Source organism: Mesoplodon densirostris, chromosome 16 (genome assembly GCF_025265405.1).
Source record: "Mesoplodon densirostris isolate mMesDen1 chromosome 16, mMesDen1 primary haplotype, whole genome shotgun sequence".
NCBI classification, from domain to species: Eukaryota; Metazoa; Chordata; class Mammalia; order Artiodactyla; family Ziphiidae; genus Mesoplodon; species Mesoplodon densirostris.
Genome location: NC_082676.1, coordinates 85585984 through 85609814, shown reverse-complemented (window position 1 = coordinate 85609814; position 23831 = coordinate 85585984). Strand labels below are relative to the sequence as shown.

The 23831-nt window shown below is 51.3% G+C and overlaps 1 protein-coding gene across 1 annotated transcript in view; it reads left to right on the top strand.

Annotated features, from left to right (window-relative positions):
• The window catches only part of SDK1 (sidekick cell adhesion molecule 1), an 831209-nt gene that overhangs the window by 585109 nt on the left and 222269 nt on the right, over nucleotides 1-23831 (top strand). Inside the window, exons 6-11 of the mRNA XM_060079272.1 lie at nucleotides 5366-5477; nucleotides 6150-6340; nucleotides 15081-15164; nucleotides 18546-18740; nucleotides 21350-21466; nucleotides 22599-22766. Of these exons, the coding sequence (XP_059935255.1) occupies nucleotides 5366-5477; nucleotides 6150-6340; nucleotides 15081-15164; nucleotides 18546-18740; nucleotides 21350-21466; nucleotides 22599-22766 (867 nt within the window). The remainder of the gene's footprint in view (nucleotides 1-5365; nucleotides 5478-6149; nucleotides 6341-15080; nucleotides 15165-18545; nucleotides 18741-21349; nucleotides 21467-22598; nucleotides 22767-23831) is intronic.

The following is a 23831-nucleotide window of genomic DNA, read 5'->3' as shown; positions in this document are numbered from 1 at the left end:
GCTCCTCCTTATTCCAGAAGGTGGACAGATCTCCCTGCAAATCGGGACACTGCAGTGAGGTGAGAGCTGGCCCCAAAGGTGCCAGAGGAGCCCGGCACCCGGGGCCCTGGCTCTAGATGGGTCACTTCTCGCTCCGCCCAGATAGCCAGTTGCCTGCATTTTAAAGCATGTCTGTAATGGTTATGTCATCTGGTCAACGCAACCAATAAATATTTTCATTACTGGATGTCGAAGAAAGCTTTCAAAAAACACCGAGGAACCTGTAGCTCAGCACTCAGAGCTTTCCTAAGGCCTTTTACTCCCGTGTGTGTTCTCAACCTTATTTTTCTCTTTTGTTCCTACAAGTTTTAGACCACTTGTTTTGGAGCAGTAAGATTTGGAGGTTTCGAAAGGTCCTGGAGGCCCCATTAGCTGCTGCTTCCGGACGGGACCCTCTTTTGACCTAGGTGAGAACCCTGTAGATCTGGACCCACCAGGAACTGGAGAGCCGAGGTTCTTTGGAGTCTTGGGGGCCGTGGCCTTTGTCGTCGCCCCATCTTTCCCGGAACGGGATCGCCTCTGGTTGAATACGTGTGCCCGTGTGGCTGGCTAGTCTTGCACGTTTGTGTGTCTCCGGGCAGATGTGCCTCAGCATCTGCCGGTGGAGGTGGCCTTTGAACTCGTTATTTTCTGGGCGGCCAGGGCGACACCCGGCTCCGCGCCGGTTTGGCCGCGAAGATCCCCTGAGGCGCGTGGCCGGTAGCGCTCGCCTAGGAAGCAGGACGGGCAAGATGACGGTTCTGACAGAGGAAGCCCAAGCAAGGGATTTACTTTCTCAGATGTTCTGGAAAATTCCACGTTCAGGGCATAGGCTCTTTTTTTGAAAGAAAGGGGCTGTGTTTTGAATGAGCTGTGGAGACCTTCCTGAGGAGGCGTGTGGGGACATGTGGGCCCCAAGCCTGCAGGCGGGCTCGCTCCTCCCAGGCCGCGAGCAGGGCTGCGGGCCTTCCCTCGAGGTCCAGCCCCCCGCAGCCTCACATCCAGGGCGCACAGGCCTTCAGAGCGTCTGCGGGGAGGCCGTCCTGGCAGAGAGACGGGAAACTCTGGGGCAGAGCAGGGACCGAGGGCCTCGGTCTCCCCTTCACCGTGGTGCCACGGCCTCGAGTTCCGAAGCACGTCCTGTGTGCCACATGCTGTCGGATGTGCATCGTGTACACATACAAACACATGTCAAAAGTGAGAGTGTCAAATGTATACTCCTGTTTTTAATGGCCCCGTGAAACGGGCATCATTTTACAAATCAGGAAGGTAAGGCTCGGAGAAGCTGCGTAACTTGCTTCCCGCTGGGAGCCCCAGGGTATCTCCACTGGATTCTAAATTCAGTTCTCTTCCTCCCAACCCCCAGGCTCCTGCCGTCACTTGGCTGAGCTCCTGTGGCCTCCTTTGCCCACCTCTGTCTCCAGAGTTTGACTCTCTGACTCTGCACCCAGATGTCCGCGGGGCTGGTTCCTTCCTTCCAGGTCTCGGTCACCACCTCCCGCCTCTCCCTGTGCTCCTGACCCTGGGTCCATGTGACTTGCCCTTTATACGCTTCTCGCCCACCACAGGCACTGTCTTGATTGCAGGGAAGCAGGCTGTGTGCCATTCATCCTGCTTTATCTGCAGTAATTCCACAGCTTAGCAGTTCTGGTAGACTTTGAACTTTTTTTTTTTTTTTCTGTCTGAGAGATTTGATATTCTTTAAATGTACTTTTTAATTAAATGCAACCTGGACAGCTCCTCTCTACTCAGCCTCTCCAGTGATTAAGGGGTTCATGTGGGAGAAACTGACTAGGAGTAGACCCCATTTCCCTCTGCGGGGAGCCTTTCTTCCCATAACTACAAAGCATTCGCCTTTCTGCCTTTGAAGCTACCTAGCACCCACTGTTGCTGACCTCGGCAGAAATCCTCTTTTGCTTCGATGTCTGCACCTCCCAACCACCTAAACCAACCTGGGAAATGCTCAGTTGAAAACGCTACAGTAAAGTCTCAATTAAGGAAATGCTCGGGGGAAGGAGTGTTCTAGTTAATTTAATTTTTGGTTAACTGAGCACAACCAAAGTTTTCATTAGGAGGAAATATCGTTATATAAAAGAAAGATTATGAACTTTGGATGAAGACATTCCTCTATTTAAAACCCATTCTCTACCATGTTTAGTCATGTGACTTTGGGGCTCAGTTTTCTCATCCATAAAAGGGGGATGCTAATAGTTACCTTAATAGATTGTTGTCAGATTAAATTGGGCAACATTTGTAAATGTAAACGCATAACAGAATGTTGAGCAGCTGTGTGGGAACTTGGTGAAGTACGGTTTCCCTCCGGCTTCCCATTTTGTTTTCGTTCTTAGAAATAATTCTTAATACATTGGCATATGGTATTTTAAAAATGTTTTTTAATGTGGAACCCTGAAGGAGAGGGTAATTTTCCTGGTGGTGGTAGGAGTGGCTCATTATTGTAGAATATTTATGAAAAATTAACCCATCATTGAGTATTGGTTGAGTGCTTATTATATCTTAGACACCGTGAGAGTACCAGAAATGAAGAGGTTGTTTTATCCTTTTAAAAATGCCCAGATAGTCTTCTTTGCATTTTTCTTCTAAAAATTGAACGTGGGAAAAAAATTGGTAGAAAAGTCAGCTTGGCAGGTTAAAAATGCACATCCATGACCTCCTCTCACTTAAAAAAGAAGTAAAAACCCACTAAAATGCAGTACAGGAAGAAGAGACTGAGGTCCACAGGACAAGAAGGCGCTGTTAGTGACTGAGATGAAACAAGGGTCTGGATGGAGGCATGATGACCATGGGGGTGGGCGGAGGAGGTCTCGGCTTGGGGAGCGGACTTGGCCACTGTGGGACTAGTTATGACCCAGAGCTAGAGCCGGGGTGGTTAATGGTTTGCATCTGGGACAGTCTGCTTCCTACCTCCCACTGTAGAGTACTCGGCAGCTAAGGCGAGTAGACAGAGAGACAGACAGGTAAGGACCCCCTCCCCCCACGCCATCTGAGAATGAATGGCCCCAGAGGAAAAAGCTCTGCACTCTGGGGTTCAGGGTCCCTTCGGGACACCACTGAGCTTCCCGCCTGATTGAAGCAAAGTTGCCCACTGACAAGTTAAAAGTCACATTTGGGGGAGGGGGTGGGTTGTCACATTTCGTTTTAAGCCTCTCTTTGCTGTTCTTTTTAATCCACGTGCTCATACGAATTTGACTGAAATTTAAAAAAAATTTTTTTTAATGAAGAAAGTGTGCCAGCATCGTGTGCTACAACCAGCACTGTCCTTGCTACCAAGAGATGTGGATTCCGGGAGCTTACGTAAAAGTTCACTGAAATGTTAAGTTTCGGTAGAAAACGCACAGACTCCTCAACCACAAGACCTTGCTTTGATCTTCCTGTTGTCGTTTCCATAACTCAAGGTCACTTTGCCGGCATGTGTGTACCTTGCGTGTGTGTTAGAAATGCACGTTTTAGGAACCGTCACATTTTATCTGCATCTCTGGGACCTACTTCTCCAAGTGTCATGTGTGACTCACGCATCACCAGAAAGAACAACATAGTCGGGTTTGAGGGCAGGCTGACATTTACCAGCCCCGAGTCGAGCTGCTCGCTCCACTTGTCCTGTCGACCCGCCATGGGTGAGGGTCCTTGAAATCATGTAATGGTCTGGGCCACTAGAGCAATACAGACAGAAGTTGCTGTTCCGTGTGAATCACAATTACGAACGACTTCCTCTTTCCTGGGGGCGGCTGGAATCACCGCGGAGCAGCACGTGCATCCTCCCGTTCGCTCGTCCCCGGGGCTGTGAACTCGGGCCTGGCGCTGACCTGTCTGTCGCGTGCAGGTCTCTCGGGGTCAGCGCGCAGGCGAGGCGGAGCCGCCCGCCGGGGGTCTGGCCTCCGGGCGGCGACGAGTGCTGAGCTCGGGCTTCCTCTCCGGCGCCAGGCGGAGCGCTGATTCATGCCAAATTAGCACCTTGCTCAACGACCTCTGCGCGCCCCGCTGCCTTCCTTCACTTCACATGACTGTTTGCAAATATTAGCAGCTCAGGTCATTTCTCCTCATCAGCGACTTTCACAGATGACAGGCAGGCCTTCAGCCTTTGTCACGAACGTGTGTGTGCTCCGGCATCCTCGGAGGTCTGATAACCAGCCCCACGATGCCCAGTCGCACAAGCCGAGGGTGTCGGGAGTTGGGAAGGTCCCCGGGAGGCCCTGCCGGGCGTGGGGAGGGGAAGGCTGCCCAGCGCTTGCCAGGAGCCCCGAGGGCCTGAAACAGCCTCGCAGTAACTAGTCGATACATAGGGTTAAAAAATTGATTTGTTGACTCTGCCCGCCTCAAGCTTTTTTTTTTTTTTAATTCACATGAAACTTTAATTCCAGAATCTCATACTGCTTAGGCTGTGAAAGCCGGACTCAGAGCTGTGGGAAATTGACTAGAGGCCAGTCCTCTTTTCTCCCTCTGTTCTCTCTCGATGCCCTGACCACATTGCCAGCAGCTGGAACCTTCCACGGTTCTCCTCAGCTGCTCGCACTGGTGGCGGGTCTCTGTAGCATGAGGTCCTCCAGGAAGCATTGGGCATTTGCTGTGATGTCAATTTATTTTTATTTCCAGCCTCTTCCATCTCCACCCTTTATTGAAAGACCTGTTCTCGAAATGTGTGATCAGTCTTCATTTTCCCTAAATAAATAATAGTAATGTGCACGTAGTTTAATTTTGATATTACTTGTATTTGAGAGAAAAGTGGCAAAACCTCTCGTGTTTTTTTTCTCCCTTGTCACCAGAGGTATGAGCTAAATTATTTATAGTTTGATACTCACACAACAGAGATGGAGTCGGAATATTTACTTTTCAGAGAGAAGGGATTAAACATGCACGCACAGAACCGAGCGCTTGGTTCATGGGATGTCTTTGCTCCGGGACAGTGTTCGGGCCCAAGTCAGAGAGCAGCCGCTTTCCAAACACACGCGTGCCCAGCAGAGGGCCTGATGCATGAAATATTTATGGAAGTGAACGGATTTGAAAATAGTGGGTAGACCAGGTAACTCAATCAGCAAAGTCTAAAATTGATAAATAAAGTCAGCAACCATTTTGGAAAACGCACGACAGTCTGAAGCCCTTTATGGGCACGATGTGTGGAGAGTCAGCAGGAGGTCTCTGACCCCGTGGTTCCTGGGCGGGATACGTGCTTACGGACCAGGACCGCACCGCGTGCCCCTTGAGGGCTGGGGTCGGCTCCCGAGGTGCTGGGCGTCCTGTCGGAGCAGCTTGACAAGACTCTCGGGTCACGTTCCAATCCTCACCCCTTCTGTACTTGAGAGAGTTCCATGGGCTTCTGCTTTCTCTGCCACAGGAGACGTTGGCATGCCTGAAGCCGTGGCCCCTGTCATCGTGATCCCCCCGAGCAACAGAAGCGTGGTGGCCGGGTCCAGTGAGACTACCTTGGAATGCATAGCCAACGCCAGGTGAGTGCCAGTCCCCCACACGGGGAGTAACAACCCATGACAACACCTCCTGCGTGTGGCTGGCTCTCCCAGCAATGGTGGTCTTGTTCATCCAGCTGGGCTCTGGGCACAGTGCGTATGGGAAGATAGGACGTGGGTGTGCTGACCTTTCCCGGGCCTTGTTCTGCAGTATTTACATGGAATGTAATATTTATATTGGAAAGCAGCGCTTTTCACTTTAGCTCTGGGTCGTGGTAGAGGGTCTCTTCTTAGATTCTGGCTGAGGAGCAGAGACAAGCTTTGCTCTCCTTCGGGTACAAAGGGAAGAGTTAATTCTCTTCTCCTCTGTCGTCGTAGGTGTTCTCAGCCCCATCAGTGGTCGCTCCAGAATGGGGTCCCCGTGATCACGCCTCCCATGCAGCGCGTCCCCTAGCAGTATTTGTTTTAAACATTCTTTTCCTGAGCAAATGGAATCATTAGCACTTACGGTCCATTGCTGCTGCAATTAGCTATCCTTGCTCAATAGCCCTTGAGCAGACTGTGTCGCTGACGCGTGCCTTAAGGGAGTAGGGTAATATCTGGATTGAGTTTTAAATGTCCACTGTTCAACCCACCATACCTCCTGGTCGAATGATTATTATTGCCATCTACCTGATCCACACTTATTGTCACTAAAGCCCTTCGTTCTCCCAGGCCCGTCGAGGAGCTGAGTGTGACCTGGAAGAGAAACGGGGTGAGGGTCACCCGTGGGCTCCACAGCTTCGGGAGACGCCTCACCATCAGCACGCCGACCTCCTCGGACATCGGGGAGTACGCCTGCGAGGCAGCGCTGCCAGGGAGCGCTTTCGAGCCCGCCAGAGCCAAAGCCTTCCTTTCTGTCATAGGTAAGGCTCGGACTGGGAGCCGTGGCAGCGGTCTCCTCGCAGAGTGGTGGCACACCCCAGGCCACAGGAACAGCGTAGCTAACACCTGTGTTCCACCGACTGTTTTTAACTCAGCACATGGAAGTGAAGTTGAGTTTATCTCCCAGATTCAGCCTATTCTTCTTTCCCAAGAATATCAATGCGTTAAGTCCAAAGAGCTCATGTTCTGAATACTCCCAAGAAACGTCCTTCTGAAAACTTCCAGTCGTAAAGCTTGGGAAATGGAGTGTCGAAATCCTTGGCATGTTTATCACCTCCCTGTGCTGGCTTTGCTGCCATGAGGCTTTTCTATAACCCTTATTTGGCCATTATGATCAATGTTCAGAGATTAATCTATGACCATTATTTTTTATTTTTTGACCCAGAAGAAAGTCAGAAAGTCTTGGGTGTTACCTTCTGTTAAATTAGAAAGTGAGAACAGAGAGGCTTCCTAGAATCATGTGTTATTCGTAAACCAGGGAGAAGGGAGACAAAATTAGGCACATTTGAGCTGCTCTAAATGCTGGGAAACCTCGATGTTTAGGAAGGTGCATTGTACACAGACTAAGGGAATCCTTAATCTATTTTCAGATTATGATAAGATTACATTAAATTGTGAGGCAAAGCCCTTTATTTCTCTCGTCTCTTCAGCTCCTATAATATGTTTAGGCCTCTGCAGCGGCTGTGGTCACTGTCGCAGTGACCCGTCTAGTGGCCACTGCTGATAAGAGGTGCCTTTGGGGTCCACTCCAGGTGGGAGAATCTCTGCGTCTCTCCTCTCAATCCAAACAAGGCAGATGGAGAACAGGAAGGATCACATAAGCAGAAAGCCCTTTGAGGGCAATCGCCCCTCACGTAACGTATTTTGCAGTTTGCCACTTTGCAAACTAAGGGAAAATAAAAGCTTGTGTTTTCATAAAAAATTAGCAAGAGTGTGAAGAAATGCTGCATAAAAGGCAGTTTGCCTTGAGTGTGTCACATTCCTTTAAATCATTAGGAAATGGCTCTGTGGCCTGAAAATGACTGCCAAACTCACGTGATGCAAACCTGTCAGCCCCTCTGAAAGATTTGCACGAATTTTAAAAGCGTCAGAGAAGGCAGGTTTTGAGTCACAAATCATTGCTGATTCTCCAGTAGGGATCTGAGCTGGTTCTCTGCTCCCTTCCTCATCCACGCTTTAAAGATGTCAGCACCCCATCCCCACTCCCGGCGAGGACCTTTCTGTCGGGGGTGATCTACAGCTACATGAGCACAGCGCATTATAGATTGAACCCAAATTAAAATTGTAAACGTGTAAATCTCCAGCAGACAGGACTATATCGTGTTAAAACATTTCAAGGTAATTTAAGCAAGAGAAGAAATTTATCTCCCTGTAAACCAGAACGTTTGTTTCCATTATAATTCCCTTTTTAAAATATTTAAGGGCTTCCCTGGTAGCACAGTGGTTAAGAATACAGCTGCCAATGCAGGGGACACGGGTTCAAGCCCTGGGCTGGGAAGATCCCACATGCCGCGGAGCAACTAAGCCCGTGTGCCACAGCTACTGAGCCTGTGCTCTAGAGCCCGTGAGCCACAACTACTGAGCCCGCGTGCCACAACTACTGAAGCCTGCACGCCTAGAGCCCATGCTCTGCAAGGCACCACAGTGAGAAGGCCTGTGCACCACAACGAAGAGTAGACGCTGCTCACCTCAACTAGAGAAAAGCCCACGTGCAGCAACGAAGACCTGACGCAGCCAAAAATAAATAAATAAATTTATTGAAAAAAATAATTTTTAAATCTGTCACGTGAACTTGGGTTTTGCACTTTCATCTGGATTCCAGAACAGATTGTTTCTGTATTCTCCTGAGTTGCCATCTCTCCGTGTTCTGGCTTTTAAAGGTATACGGACACACTCGTGTACCTTTAAGATGTTCATTTAAATCCCCTTTATTCATAAGAATTGGCTGTGACAGGTAGGATTTTGTGGTTGAATCATCCTGGGAAAGCCCTCAAGAGCCTCTGTCAGTTCAGAGTGATTTGGGAGATTATAGCCCTGCGCCCAGCGATCGCGGAGGGAGGGATCCCCAGGAAACCCTGGTCCCGGTTCCACGGCCCTGTCCCTGGTGGAACGGCGAACTATCGATATGAACGTGCAGATGAAAGAAAGCAGCCACAGACTGGCTTCCACTTACTCCTGTTTCTTACTGATGAGACAAGACAGGCTGTTCAGCCCACCTGTCAACTCCTCTGCTGCGTTGCTTAATTCCTGAGGTTTAAACGGGAACTCGGGTCTGACTGCAGACGGCGTTGCACACGCGCCTCTCCACCCAGTGGGGCAAGCGGCCTCCTGGGCTTGGCGGTCCACGGTCCCCTCCACCTGCCCTGCGGGGAGTCTGTGGCTGTTGCTTCACCGCTCGTTTCCTTACCTGCCCACACACTGCACCCCCCACGTGATGAGACAGACGCCTCAGGGCCCACCTCCTGACGGCGTTCTCTGGCCACGGGAGCCAAGGCTGCTCCTGGGTGAGGCCAGGGCACCCGCCATGGGGCAGGTTGGAAGTGCTGGCACCCACACCCCCCAGCGTGCGTTAGTCCAGCACCACAGGGACGGAGGATCATCAGCCAAGCTTCCTCACCCCTGACGTGGGGGTGTAATTTGGAGGCTGTGGTCTTCACTGGCCTCCAGAGTTTCCCAGCGGGGTAAGCTCAGTCACCTACAGGGGGGGCTGCCTTGGTAACGGGCTCGTTTCCAGCTGGCCTCCCGCCCGCCTGCTGGTGTTCCCATGACCTCCCAAATAAACCACTGGCAGGGAACCCTGTCTCAGGTCTGCTTCTTAGGGAGGCCCACCCAAGACTTGGACCGGCGCCCTTCAGACCCCTGAGCACCTGTGCTTAGGATGAATGGCCTTGCCCGCCCGGGTCCCACCTTACCTGCCTTGTGGATCTGTGTGTCCCTCAGGACTCCCTCAGTCGTCACCACTTGCCTCTGTGACCTCTCAGACTCTTCACCAGGCAGAGAGTGACGCTGTCCCAGCTGTTGTCCTACAGAGAGTGGACACTCTAGAGGGTCACTGATGCTCCATGCGTGATGGAACAGGCTCTGGAGACGGGACTGGGCCCAGGTTCTCACTGCACCACTTGCTGGCCTCTGTGGGCCTCAGCGTCCACGTCTGTGAAATGTGGACGCTGCAGAAGATGATTCCGGCTCGTATTGTGAGGATCATATGAAGTAACGGGCACGGAAGGACTGAAATGGCCGCTTTGGGAGCTGTTGGTAGGACTCCGCAGTGACACACGTCACCCTTAGTGCTTTACCTACAGCGGTGACATGACACATCTTCCACGCTTGCAGCCTCTGAAGTCAGCATGTGTCTCACAACCCACGGAAGCATTTCTTCTTTCTTGGTGTAAACAAAAACGATGATGCCTCTTACCAACGCTGCAACGTCTCAACCTCAGTGAAACACGACGGGTCCATCTCCCGTCCAGACTGACGGATCTGGTCCCACACACAGCACGGCCATGCATACGCGTGTCCTGCCCGAGGCGCGATGCCTCCTTCACGCCCTGCTCAGAAACTTGGGTGGGTGAGTATGACAGTTGTGCAGAGCTTTCTCTGTATACCTCAAGTCTATTCTGATTTTTTATACATATATCACGCAGAAACTCCAATATCTGAACTACTATTAAAATAACAAGTTACCTATAACACCTCTCTGCTGACAGCAGCGCCGCAACTGAGAAGTTGTTCTCCTAGAGCTGAGACGGAGCATCCTTCCTTCCTTCCTTGTTCTCTTCCTTCCTTCCCTCCACTCGACGCAGAGGTCTTTACCGAGTCGGCCCCCCCGATGCTGTGCTGGTCCCGGCGTCCAGGGTCTTATGCGGAAGGCAGTCCCTTCACACGGCAGTTAAGGTTCCCCACAGTGAGTGCTTAGACCCTCAGCAAGGCGGGGGGGGGCGTCAGGGGGCTCCCCTGGGATTGGCAGGAGAGGGGCTTTCACAGCAATTCGGGCCAGAAGAGAATGTTGCAGGGAGCACAGTCCTCTCCTCATGGAGATTTACAGGGCACCTGCCTGGTAACTCGCTCACATCGGTTTAAGAAAAGCCTAAGACGTCTGTTTTTATAGTTGTCACAGACGACCCATAGTAGAAGCACCCAAGTTCATTATCGGCATCCGATCACCAACTGTAGGACTTATCCGTATGGCATCTTATCACTGATTAAAGCTCAGAAAAGAGCTATTACAGAACTGTTCCTTAAAGAAAAGGAAAAGTCGTGTGAGACAAACCTCAAACGATGCTGGGGTGACTCGCTCCTGGATTCAGCATCGGCAGCTCCTGGTGCCCCGAGATGAGCAGGAATTCTGTCTGGGGAGCAGGGTGTGAACTCTTCCACACGCTGTCCAACTCCAGGCTCCCCCGCCGTCCTCTGCTTCTCTGCTCACCCACCTGTCATTCACCAGTGCCGAGTGTGTGCCAGGCACCCAGCGGGAGCACCAGCCTGGGCGGCATGAAGACGAGTTGGATGCATCTCCGCCCCTGAAGGAGTCTCAGGGTCCTAAAGTCTGTGGGCGTCTCCTCTCTCTCTTCTCCAGTGGGCGGTTTCTAAGTGTCTTCTCAGAAATGATGGTAGATGTTAAAACACAGAGATGACTAAGACACGCTCTTCCCTGAAGCAGCCTCCAGCGTGGTGGACGCATCACACAGATGTGGGTCATCGGTCCCAAGGGGTACGTGGGTGGGGCAGACCCAGCCCGAGGAGGGCAGGGAGCCTCTGCAGGAGAAGGAACACGAGGACTGGCCTTGAAGATCGGTCTGAATTTGCCAACGAGGCAACTTGAGAAAGGCTAGTCTGCGGGGAGGAGCCAGGACTAGTGACGGCCTTTGTGTTGCTCTTGTGAGAAAGGACCAGAAGCTCGACAGCTTAAGATAATACAGATGTGTCATCTCACGCTTCCCGGCCTCCCAAGGCTGCAACCAAGGCTGTGGCTGGGCTGGGTTCTTCTCCCGAGGCCCTGGGAGGATCCACTTCCCGGCTCACCCAGGGGCTGCAGAGCTCAGTTCATGCGGTTGTGGGGCTGGGCCTGTCTCCTTTCTGGCTGTTGGTGGGTCTTTCTCAGGTTCTGGAGGCAACCGGCGTCCCTGGCTATGGCCACCTTCGTCTCCAGAGCCAGCCGCGGGCCGGGTCCTCACACCGCGGATCTCTGACCTCCCCTCCTGCCGTTGCTACCGCTGCCAGCTGGAGAAGGTTCTCTGCTTTTAGGGGTCCCTGTGATGAGACTGGGCCCGCCCAGCTGCTCTGAAATCATCTCCCCGTTTTTAGATCGATGGCCTCAGTCACGTCAGCAGAGTCCCCCCTGCCGCGTAGCGTAGCATGTTCACAGGTACCGGCGATTGGGGGTGGACATGTCCTGGGGGCATTCTGCCCACCCCAGTGGACAAAGGCACGCAAGCGTGGCCGATGGTGGCGAGTCAAGGGCACACCACGGGCTCTGCCGCTTCCCGAGACGGTCGCTCTGGGAGAAGGGCAGACGGCAGAGAGGGCATCTCCGGGCTGTGCCGTGAGCCGGGGTTGGGGGTGGATGGTGCAGGAGCCAGAGCCCAGCATCAAGGGCAGGAGAGCCTGAGGGATCCTAATTTGGGGGCTGCCTGGGAGGTACCCCTGCCTCAAGCTCTGAGGTCGGGGGACTGGAGGCTTGCTGTGCTGACTGGAGGAGCTGCCCGTGGCCCCCGGGGGATGTGGAGGACAGCCTGCATGGCTGGCCTGTTCTTAACACGCCAGTGTCACACGGGATGAGAACGTTTTCCTGACGGCTTCATATTGTTTCAAAAGAGGTGAAAGTGTTCGTTTCAGTCCCCGGTTTTATTGGCTGCAATTGCGATAAATCTTTAAAAGTCTAGTGTGCGCCTGCGTTGGCAGGGTACCCTTTCCAGACAGAGGTGTTGCTGATTAGCTAAGATGTACACTTGCCCTTTGAAGATTAAGTGGTTGAAAAGTCCGCGGCGGGGCTGACTCGTTCAGAGCAGGTTTTCCCCACCGGTCACCTCAGTCTTCCTTGGCTGATCCGCCCGGTACTTTCCCGCACTGTTCTCCTTATAGACAAGTATACGCGGAGGTAGCTGAGGGCGCAGCTGAGCTGGGCTGGGATGCAGGGTCAGCAGGGAGAGAGGTGGTAATGTGCGGACGTGGGAGAGATGACGTTACCGTCGGAAGCCGCGTGGGTCTGTGAGGGCTTCGGCAGCCCCACGGCTGTGCTGAGCGCTCAGCACCTGGAAAACTTTCCGGAAAAGGCAGGAGAATCAGTAAATGAGTGAGCAGACCTGGCCTCCCTGACCGCTGAAACTTGCCTGGGTGTCGGCTGCGGAGGAGACGGCCAACGCTCGTCCAGCTCTGGCAGGCTGCCCGGCGGGACGCGCCCAGGGAGCCCGGCGGCTCTGAGCTCAGGGCCACAGAGGCTACGGAGCCGTGAGCCTGTGCCGGGCGCCCCGGGGAACTGGCCGGGCGGGGACGACAGCGCTAGCAGAGGAGTCGTCCCGAGCAGACCCGGGGGTCCCTAAGGCACCTGCAGCCCCAGAGCCAGGCCTTCAGTCAGCTCGGTCCAGCCTCAGGTCACCATGTGAGGAGGGCCCATTGTCTCTGACCCTAGGAGCTTCCCCCCCAGCACTTGGGGAAGACCTGGGCGCTGCAGGGCGAGGGACAGCAGCACCGGGACGTCGGCCAGGGTGCCAGACAGCATCCGTAATCAGTGCCTCGGGAATTGTCTGGTCCTGTAGACGTTGAGCATCTATAGGTATGGATTCTTCCCACCAAAGTGTGACTCCTCTTGGAAGAATCTCGAGGGAAGTATGCTGAGTGGAAAAAGCCAGTTCCAAAGGTTGCATACGGCATCATTCCATTTATATAACGTTCTTGAAAGGACAGAATTACAGAGATGGAGAGCAGATGCGTGGTTGCCAGAGGTTCAGGATGGGACCTTGGGGTGGGCATGGTTACAGAGGGCAGCGTGAAGGACCCTGGTGGCGGTGGGCCCGCTCTGCATCTTGACCGTGGTGTGGATGCACAGACCTGCACTGAGTCCTACACACGAGTACAACCAAGACTGGGGGGCGGGGAACGTTGAATACAATAGACTACGTGTTTCACTGTCAGTATCTTGGTTGGACTATAGTTTCTGCAAGATGTCACCGCTGAGGGGACACGAGGGATCTTTATTATTTATTACAAATACGTGGGACTCTCCAATGATCTCAAAATAAAATGTTTAAGAAAGGAAAACTGTAATCCGTCATAGCAGATGTTGCTGTTTTAACTTAGTTCTTTTCCTTTCCCCTCACATCCCTTTAACCAGACCACAGGGGTAGATATCAATTTCAGCATTTGCTGATGAAAATGGGGCGTGACCTGCACACCAGGGCCTTGGCAGGGTGCAGCTGCTGTGCAGTTAGAGCATAAGCAGCGCTGTTGTCGTTGCTATGGATGAAGGAGACGCGGCTGAATGTGCACGCGTGAGTGTGCATGCAGGAGTGTGCACGCGTGAGTGTGCACGCAGGAGTGTGCCGTGAAGACCAGCTTGAAAAAGAGACATGGGGTCTCTGCAGTATTTCTTGAGGCCTGGGCTCTACACACACACAACCAAGTGGAGAATCTGCCTCCGTCTAATGAATTTGCAGCCATGGCCTCAGCCAGATTGGTTCCTTCAGCAGATTGTTTCTGCTTGAGCGACGCAGGTAATTGCAGGATTGATACCTGACTGCTTCCAGGGAGGAACCTTCAGCCTCCTCTCCTTAATCATCTCCTTGAAATGCTAAGTTTTCATTTCTCTTTTTCGTCTTTTAGGTCCCACCCTGTTTTAAAGATATAGTCAATACAAGAGGCAGGCCAAGCTATAGTATCCACATTCAACACAATTACAGTGGAAATAAGCCACTCTGGAAGACAGCGCCCAGAAATTATCACACAGAAAGTGAACCCAATGGCCCTTTGTTATCATGATAATGAAATCACTACTACCTTAATAGTCCTCGAACTTGGCCGTGCCACCGTTGAATTCCTGATGAATAAACTGAGAAAAATATTGCAGTTTAGTCTCCAAGGAAATTCATTGTTTAATACAACCACTGATTTTTTTGCTGTTGAACAGGCGGGTGAGCAGGGAGTCTGGAGATATGCAAGTGGCTGGGTTTCCTTTGCTACTGAAAATGAATGAGAGGCCCATTTTCTTTCTTCTCTCAGCTATTATTTTGCATTCCACTGAAGTATTAAATCTATATTTTGGAGAAGAAGAACTGCTAAGACTTTAAAAAATATGTTAATAGGCTGCCCTGTTCCCTGAAACAGGCCGGGTGCCTGTCTGTGGTGCTTTATTTGACGTGCTTCATGAGTTGTTGTTTAGTTTAGATACTGAAGCAAACTAGACTATAAAGTACTGGGCTGTGAATATACACCTTTATGAACCTCACGGGATAGCCCTTCTAAAATGTGAATTAAGATATTCCATTATTCAAGCCCATAAACTGAAAAGTAGCCATTGCCCTGAGTAGTAATTTGCTTTCCAGAACCTTAGACTATAAATTGCCTTTGGCCTCTGCGCACCGAATTCTGAGTCTGTGTGCACGATGGTAACTAATGAAGTTTTCAAAAATAGTTTTTAAAAGGAGCTCAAACTCTTGTAGGCTGTAAGGGTCTTCTGAAATATACCTGTTTGGCTTATGGGCTGTTTTGGTTTTTTCTTGTTTAAAGAGCCACCGTATTTTACTGCGGAACCTGAGAGTCGGATTTTAGTGGAAGTGGAAGAAACCGTGGACATCGTGTGTGGAGCCATGGGTGAGTGCGGGAGCCATGGGTGAGTGCGGGAGCCACAGGGCAAGCAGCGACGTGGTGGAGGAACAGAAACGGCGTCTCCAGGGCAGAGCCGTCCTCTGGACAGCGACAGGTGGACTGTGATGATTAGAAACGGGGCCGTTGGCGTAGAGTAGAACTCAGTTGCTGGGCATGTAACCTGCAAAGCAGGGACAATAATATTTACCCAAGGGAACAGCAAGGAAGCCTTAACCCTGTCCGTCCCAACAGAGAGAGATGAAGTCCTGTCCCCTTGACTCCCTTCAGAGGCTCTGATTCTGCAAGAACGTGACCCCTAAGACTTGGGGCAGGAAGTTCATTCTCATCCGTGGGGTGAGCGGGACTGGTGACCACGCCCACTCGAGAGAAGAGAGATTGTTTCAACTTCTTGGATAGGAAATCTTCTATTTTTCCACCCTTTCAGCTTTGAGTCAACTTTTCCTTTGTTACTCAGGGAATTCTACCTGTCGTCCCGAGCCTTGACCCCCCTCGTTGTCCCCTGTTCCCATGTCGTGTCCAACATGCAAGTAGTCACACTAAACGCCCCGACAGAGACAGGCTCTCTGCGGCAATTTCATAAACAAAACTTCACGAGTCCTCTGGAGATCGTCCAGTAAGGAAAAGGCCCCTTAATGTTAACACCTGTTCATCTTAAGGATGGGGTTTTTCTTCTAAGAGCTTGGCGGGTGAGGATTCCCAACAATTCTGTGAATCTTCAGGACAGCTGCGTAAGAGGGAGATCCTTACGTCCCTCTATACATGGGAAAACACCCCTTAAGAAGCAAAGCTAAGTAACGCACTCAAGGTGCAGTCAGGACAATGAAGGAGACATCTTCAGCTCCGCCCGCGGTCCGGCGCTGGGGCCTTGCTCACTGAGCCCTGGACAGGCAGCCTGCCTCGGGCCACGTGTTGATGGAGACGGGATCCAAACCCACAGGCACCAGCTCCAAAGCCAGTGCTTAGGCCTGGACCCTGAGAGCCAAGGCCCTGGGACTCGGAACAGATACCACCGATCTGCAGGTCCCTTTCCATTTCTGGGAAGGAGTGGGAGTGCCGCTCAGGACAGTGCAGAGGGTCAGCGTAGAGGGGGCGCCCGGCCAAGAGGCCTGTCCCCTCCCCCCATCCACTGAGCCTCTGCCACAGCTCCCCCGCCCAGAAGAGTCATTTCCTTAGTGGTTCTGGTTCCCAGTCCCGCCAGCCCCCGGGGTGCAGCCTCCATCCCTGCCCTGCTTCTCTTCTCCGCTGCTGGGGCTCAGGGCGGGAGGAGACGGGAATGAGAAGAGTCCTGTGAATTCCAAGTGAAAATCTTTGCCCTATTGTGGCTGCATTGTTCTCTCTTCTCTGTGAACACCAGCTTTTTAAGGCCAACAACTCTGTGAACGTGAAGCTACAAAATATTTAGAGTGCTTATATTTTAGAAACGAGAATCTACAATACTGTGGGGATAAGATTTCTGTTTATGACATTAAATTGCCCCAAAATAGAAATACTCCTAGTTCCCCTATATACTAACAATTATTTTTCAATAAATGACAGCGTTAGGCTCTCCTCTTGACAAGAGGTTGCTTTTCTGGCATGATATCTGCAGAGTAAACTGCTTGTTAAGTACACGCTTATAAATATACACTGAACGGGTCTTTCAGCCTTGCATTGCCATCATATAATTGACTTCTTTCTTTTGATAATGCAACTATAGCAGCATGCGAAGTGGTTATTCTTTACGAAAGCTACATCATGTAATTGCTATTATGAGATTTTACATAGATTGCTTATACTTTTACCTTGTTATGGTTTTTTTTAATTTCCTGATTTAATGAAAAGTGACAGGCAACATAATTTAGGCAAAGAACAGAATCTGAGAATACATTCTCTTGAAATATTCCACGACATTAACTTTACTTACTAAAGAAGACATACCTACATAGCATCTTAAGTCAAGGGATTTGGGTGTGCCTTTCAGCATGAATCACATCAAGATATTTTATTTAAATTCATTTTCTATTTAGGGAAACTGAGGCACAGCGCCATCTGAGATCTAGAAATAAGCCCAGGCATTCTGCACTTCCCACAGGGCCACAGCAAACACACTGTGCCCCCCAGAGCCCAGAGCTCTTGTCTTGAGTGCCATGGTCTTGTTCCCTGGACGGGCCCTCTTGTCTACACTCCCTGGGTAACCTGACCCTGCTCAGGTTTAGGAGGAAGGAGAACGGAAGCAGTCTTCCCTCAGCTGGCTCCCCAAGGCTCCCGGAAAAGCCACCAAGAGGAGGTGCCCAGTGTGTCCCACGCAGCGAGGCCACCAGGACATAGTGCACCATCGCCTGGTTACCTGCACTGACCACACCCATTTGGGGGACGAGCAACAGAGGTCCTCGTGCTCCTGGGCTGAGGACAGTCCCTTCATTGGCAACCTGGGTTCGGCCCCAGTGACCTTGTCCGCTGCATACGCCCCATCCGACCCCAGCCTCAGCCTCCTTCCAGGTGGCGAGACCGTGAGCAACTCCAGTCTCACGGCCTGGAGGCCTAGGTCTGCCCTGTAACATCATCAGGATGAGGAGGGGCACCCAGGAGGGGCAGCTGGGCACTGAGCCTCAGCGTGACCCTAGCCCTCTTGGTCGAAGTCTTGGCCGTGATCTCGGCTCACTCCGCTCTTGGGTACGGGGTCGGGGGCACCCTGCACCCTCCTCCCCATCTGCTGCACCCGCGCTAGTCTCGGGGGCCAAGGTGACTTTTCCTGCAGCCACAGCTTGGACCTCTCGTGTCTCCCCAGCCTGAACCAGATGCATCTCCTGTGCTTATTCCTTTACCTAACCAGTCGCTGCCCCAGCACCACGCGCTAGCGGGTGGTCAGCGATATCCCACTCCTTAGACGGAGCTGTTGCCAAGGCGGTGCGCATTAGCACTGCCCTTAGTTGTGATGATGAGCGGCGCTATCCGCTGAGCGCGCGCCATGGGCCAGGCCCCAGGAGCCGCCTTTGAGGTCGCTGTGACCCTTGTTCCCTGCAGGGACAAGGTGGGGTTCAGTGCCCTGCTGAATGGCACAGTCTCCGCCCTGGTGACCCTTCCCTGAGCCCGAGCGGCAGAGGCAGAGACCTTCCTCCCAACCCTGCCTGAGGTCAGTCACAGCCAGAACCGTCTGGACAAGAGCACAGGCCGTGGGAAGAGCCGGAAGGGTCTGCAGCTGCCCCACACCGCTCCCTTCCGGCCTCTCCCTCCCCGTCTTCACCTACGATGAGAAAAATGACGCCTCACAGGGTGCTTGGAGCGACGACTAGATGAGAAAACGCCCGTTGAAATACTGCCGTTTAGTCCTCACGTAAGGAATTCTCGAACTCGAAGCTTAATGATTTTTGTTGCACTTCTGCGCAGGGGCCCCTCTTCCCACCCTCCGGTGGTTCAAGGACGCGGTCTCCATCAGCGAGCTCCAGAACCCTCGATACCAAGTGCTGTCAAGTGGAGGCCTGCGTGTCCAGAAGCTGCGTCCGGAGGACTCAGGAATCTTCCAGTGCTTCGCCAGTAATGAGGGCGGGGAGGTCCAGACCTACACCTACCTGGACGTCACCAGTGAGTACTACCCCCCGCAGAGCCGGCCTTCCCAGTCCTCGCCCCATGGACATGTCAGGAAACGCTAGTGTCTGTTCAGCCCGAGCACCCCTGTCCCAGGCGCTCTCCCTGGCCCTCTGGAGCCTTGATCTTCCCAGCACTTGAACACACTGCTTTGTTGAGACATAGGAACAAACTCCCCATTTTTCTGGACAAAACTGGAAAGACTGTTAAGTGAACAGCTCATCCCTAGTCTTTTTCTTTGGATCTTTTTTCCATTTTTTATATTCATTCTCTATTTTAGTTTTATTGAACAATTGTAGTTCTTGTGTGACTTTTTTTATTGTCCCAGTAACAGAAATACTTTGGCACTCTGAAAAACAAAGTAAAGGTAAAGGTTTTTATTATATTTGTGGGTTTTCTCTTGAATTTCCCATAGTCGTAATGTTGTTCTTCTAAAACGAAGTAGAATTTAGTGACTAGGGAACTCTACCTTTCACGTCTGCCCTTTTGGAAGCAAAATGCTGAGAGCCATTGGAGAAAGCAAACTGGTCAGCGTGGGCATGGCCCGTGGCTCTCGTCAGCCAGAAGTAGGAAGGGACCGATGCAATCCTGAAATATTCACGCGTATGTTTTGGTAAACTAGGGGTCATTTCCTCCAGTCTTGGCCGGGGGTCAAATTTCCCCTCCGTTGTGGAGCATAGGAAACCAGTATCACTTCAAGCAGCAGAAATAATACAGGGGACTTAAGCCAGAAACTGAGTTTTGATCAATTAGAATTATTTAAGTCTGTTAGGAATAGTGAGCCAGGATGTTGTAGGGCACGGATGGGCAAGCTTTTTCTGTAAAAAACCAGATGGTGCCTGTTTTCGCCTTTGAAGGACTTGGTTTCTGTTGCTACCCCTCACCTTGCTGTCGTAGCCTGCAGGCAGCACAGACGATCCTGAGCAAACGTGGCTATTCCACAGAACTCCATTTACGAAAGCAGGGACAGGCTGGATTTGGCCCAGGCTGGTGGTTTGCAGACCCTGCTCTCGGGGGAGACCCAGGGCAGATCACCTGATTTCTCTCAGCCTCAGTTTTCTTTTCAAAATGGAACCAACCCAGCCCAGTTCACAGGGTTCTTAGGAGGATCGGTTTGGAAATTTAAATGAAAGTGCTACTTAACCTGGTTACCATGACAACTGGAGAGTGAACAAATAAATGCGTGTAATGATAATGCTGCCTATCTGTTCTGTAAGTACAGGGTTTGGCAAAATGGATTTTTTTTTTATTAAAGTACTTTTAATGAAAGAAAAATAGTGTGTAAAACAATCAATATTTATTCGTTCACTTAACAGACGTTTCTTGAGCCTCTGTGTCAGTTACTCGGGCCCGTGAGGCTCGGGGACAGAGCTAGGAGGATGCTGTGAAGAAGAGGCTCTCGTGCTTCCAGGACGGAGGGTCCTGGGGGAGGGGAGAGGTGGCAGAGGGCGGCGGGGGCCCACAGGGGACGACCAGGCGAGGCCCACAGCGGCCAGGGAGGCTCCGCGCAAGGGCGGGCGCAGCGGGGCGGCTTCTCTGCGATGAGAGGGCTCTTACTGCAGCTGAGGCCTGCGGGTGGGGAGGAGGCTGCCCTGCAGAGCCTTGGAGAGCTGCGTGCCACGGTGGAGGTGCCCGAAAGATGCGTGGAGGGACAGGCCGGCCCAGGTGTGTGCGGGCACACAGGGGTCGAGCGGGGCCTTCGCGGCTCTGAGGTGGGCACTGGCCGGGCGTCGTCTGAAGCTTTCAGAGGGCCTCCGCACCTGGTGGTGGGGGGCAATGAGGGGACGAGCAGAAGAGACCAGTCGGGGGGGCCCCACATCGTCCAGGGGTTCGCAGCAGAGGTGGACGCCCAGCGGGGAGGGAGGGCAGAGGCGGGTGGCTCCCCTGGGGTCCACTGGGCCTGCCCGCTTCTGCCCCGGGGGCATTGGCCCAGGCACCCCAGGGACCCCTACACAGGATTTGGGCGATGCAGGTCACGGCTGGGACTCAGGGGTTCTGGCTTAGCCTTTCGCAAAGTAGTTCGGAGTCAGCGGAGTCCTGCCCGAAGCCGGCCCGAGCTGCCGCTGTCTTCCTGGGTCTGACTCAGGGCCGCTGGAAGCCGGAGGCCCGGGCGGTCCCCCATGAACGGGAAGACCCAATGCTCCCCCCAGGAATTCTTCTCTGAAGCCCTTGGAATCTGGTTATTTTAACTTTCAGAACGGATCCTAGGAAGTGTCAAAGTGTCATCTTCAGGACAATGTAGGATATTCAGACACTAGCTTTTTCCTTTTTCTTTACATAATGAAAGCAGCTTGTTTGATTTATCTAAATAAACATCTCTCTTCTCTTTAACGTTGGTCGAAAACAGTTCTTCCTGCTTTTCCCCACTTGTGTGTCCATCACGTCACGAGACCGTATTTCTCTTTAGGCTGTAAACAAAGATAGGTGATTCCTGGGAGACGGGTAGTGGAGGGTAGTAGTCTTCCTGAAAGGTTTTCATTTTTTAGCGCTCAGTTATCTCTGTGATTAGTTCTGTAAAAGCCCAGGTGGATGACTCCACCAGGCTGGCTTGAGCGTTTCCGAGGGGCGACGCGCTGAGTATTTCACTGTTCACCTCCTCTGCCTAGATGTCGCCCCAGCCTTCACCCAGCTTCCGGCGGACACCACGGTTACTGACGGGACGACAGCCGTCCTGAGCTGCGAGGTGTCCGGGGCTCCCAGGCCGGCCATCGCGTGGAGGAGAGGTAGGCGCTCGCACATGCTGCAGGGCGTGGCCGACGCACAAGTGAGCCCGGCGGCCCCGCGTCGTGTTGGCTATTCTCGCTCATTTGTTCGGTAAAGAGTAAAAAACCATTGACTGAGCACCCACCAGGGGCCGATGCTAGGGGCACGGGGAGGGTCAGACGAGCAAGACCCCGTAAGCTCTGTGCAGCTCACAGCCTAGAAGAGGAAGCACGTTTCTGTACACCGTGCGAAGGCCGCTTTCCTCCGTCAAGCCCTTCACCGGGTGCCCCAGGCCTGACGGGCTCTGGATTTCAGCTGCAGCTTCCCCTTTGTGACTGAAGGAGCGCTTCCTTGGTAATATTCACAGTTAAGACTACATCCGCCTTCATTTCTGAGAAACTGCTCTAGCACAGGGTCGCTCGCATCCTCCGCAGTTTGACGGGTGTGGCTCTCTTAATCCGACTGTAGTTTCAGTTCCTGTGAAGAGCGGTGTCACATCTTGGGCTCTTTGTAGCTCCCCTGCAGCCCTGTCTACACATTCAGCACACCTGCCACTAAACAAACAGCACACATAGTCTGTCCTTAAGAAACCGCGGCTGAGTTGGGTTCATCCTCATAGATTAACGGGTCATGCTTAGTGGACTGTATCTGGGTAAAACTTCAAAACTTACATCTTTTTTCACTCCCAGAAAACCACTCGGTGGCTTCCCAACTCTCAAAGGTATGACTCGTGCACTGGGGCCATGGCTTATGAAGATCTGGGAAGCTACAGATTAATCAGAAACAAGGGTTCTTTCATTTTATATATTTTCTTTTTGTCTTTCCTGATTTAGAATGTAATAATGGCTTTAGAGAGAAATTTTTCAAATGCATACACATATAAAGAAAACTCAGAATCAGTCACCGAAAGGAAACAATCACATACATGGATCATAATTTGTCTAACCACATCTCTCAATATTGGACGATTAGATGTTCTTGGTTTCTGTTATTCTAATTAACGCTAAAGCAAACTGCTTTGGTTACTTTTGTGCATAAAGTTTCCACTTTCTTCTGATTATTTCCTCACATTATTTTCCTGGGTGCGGCCAGAGCATTACCTTCTGTCGAACGTGGCAGTTCTCACGTTGCTATTTCGTCTGTCGTCCTCAGGAAACCACATTCTGGCCAGCGGCTCTGTGCGGATTCCCAGGTTCATGCTCCTTGAGTCTGGGGGTCTGCAGATCACCCCTGTCTTAATCCAGGATGCTGGCAACTACACCTGCTGTGCAGCCAACTCCGAGGGCTCCCTGAACGCGTCTGCCACGCTCACCGTGTGGAGTAAGGACCACAGCCCGTGTGGAGCTTTCTGTTAACAATGGTTTAATCAGCGAGTCATCTGCCCCCCGGGGATGTCAATATATGCCCTTGGACTCGCTAATCCAGTCAAAGGAGAATCATTATTTTTACAACTAATTTGGAGAACTCTGTTGAGTAATTAATTTTTCAGCTTCTAAAAGAATAATTAGAAAATGTATTCAAAGATTTAATGGGGACGTTTCAGGAGAGATAAGAGATTAACTTTTTAACCTCAGTAGAGTAGGGATATTACCCCCCAAAACTAGCTCAAATAAAAAAAAAAACTGACAGGTTGGCTAATCTTATAAGCATCACATAAGAAAAGTGGACCAAGAATGAAAATCCCAGAGAAAGCATTTTTTCTATACTATCATTATAGCCAACTAAAACATTCCTCATATATTAAATATGGATGTTTCCTGTATGTTAGGAGTGAACTGAAGGATCTTTGTGGTTCCTCCAGCTTTTGTTTCTCTTTATTTTATCTATAACACAGGTTTCTGAAATGCAGAGTAAATTGTTTTCCAGAACATAAGGATTGGGTTACCAAGTACTTAGCTTCACTGGCTGATAAACTTTTCTCTCTCTGCTTCATCCATATCTATATTACTAAAAAATTATTGTTCAAAAAAGCAAGAGACAGTCAGTGCTCACTAACACATTTTTGTAAAGGCATGTATATGAGGAGAGAAATTTTTAACTTGCCTGAGTGAATATTTTGTTAAAATACCATCCTTGAGGAAAAACTAAATTGTTGTGCTTTATTTCACATCTGCTTAGCGTTTCCTATGATATAGTTGGTGTCCGCTTTGATACATGACCCTTTCTCGTTTATTAGGTGTTCTAAAAATATCACAAGTTTTAAAGGAATGAATCCAAATCCTCCCAATATTGTTAGCACTGAAAAAGAGGTCTTGTTCCATTTGGTGGTCTGTTCTATCAACCACATCTGATTCATCCAGTGTCCCCAAAAATTAACCATAAATTTAAAAGCTTGTGGAAAACTGATGTCTGCATCTCTGTAGGTCACTCACCGGAAAATTTTGT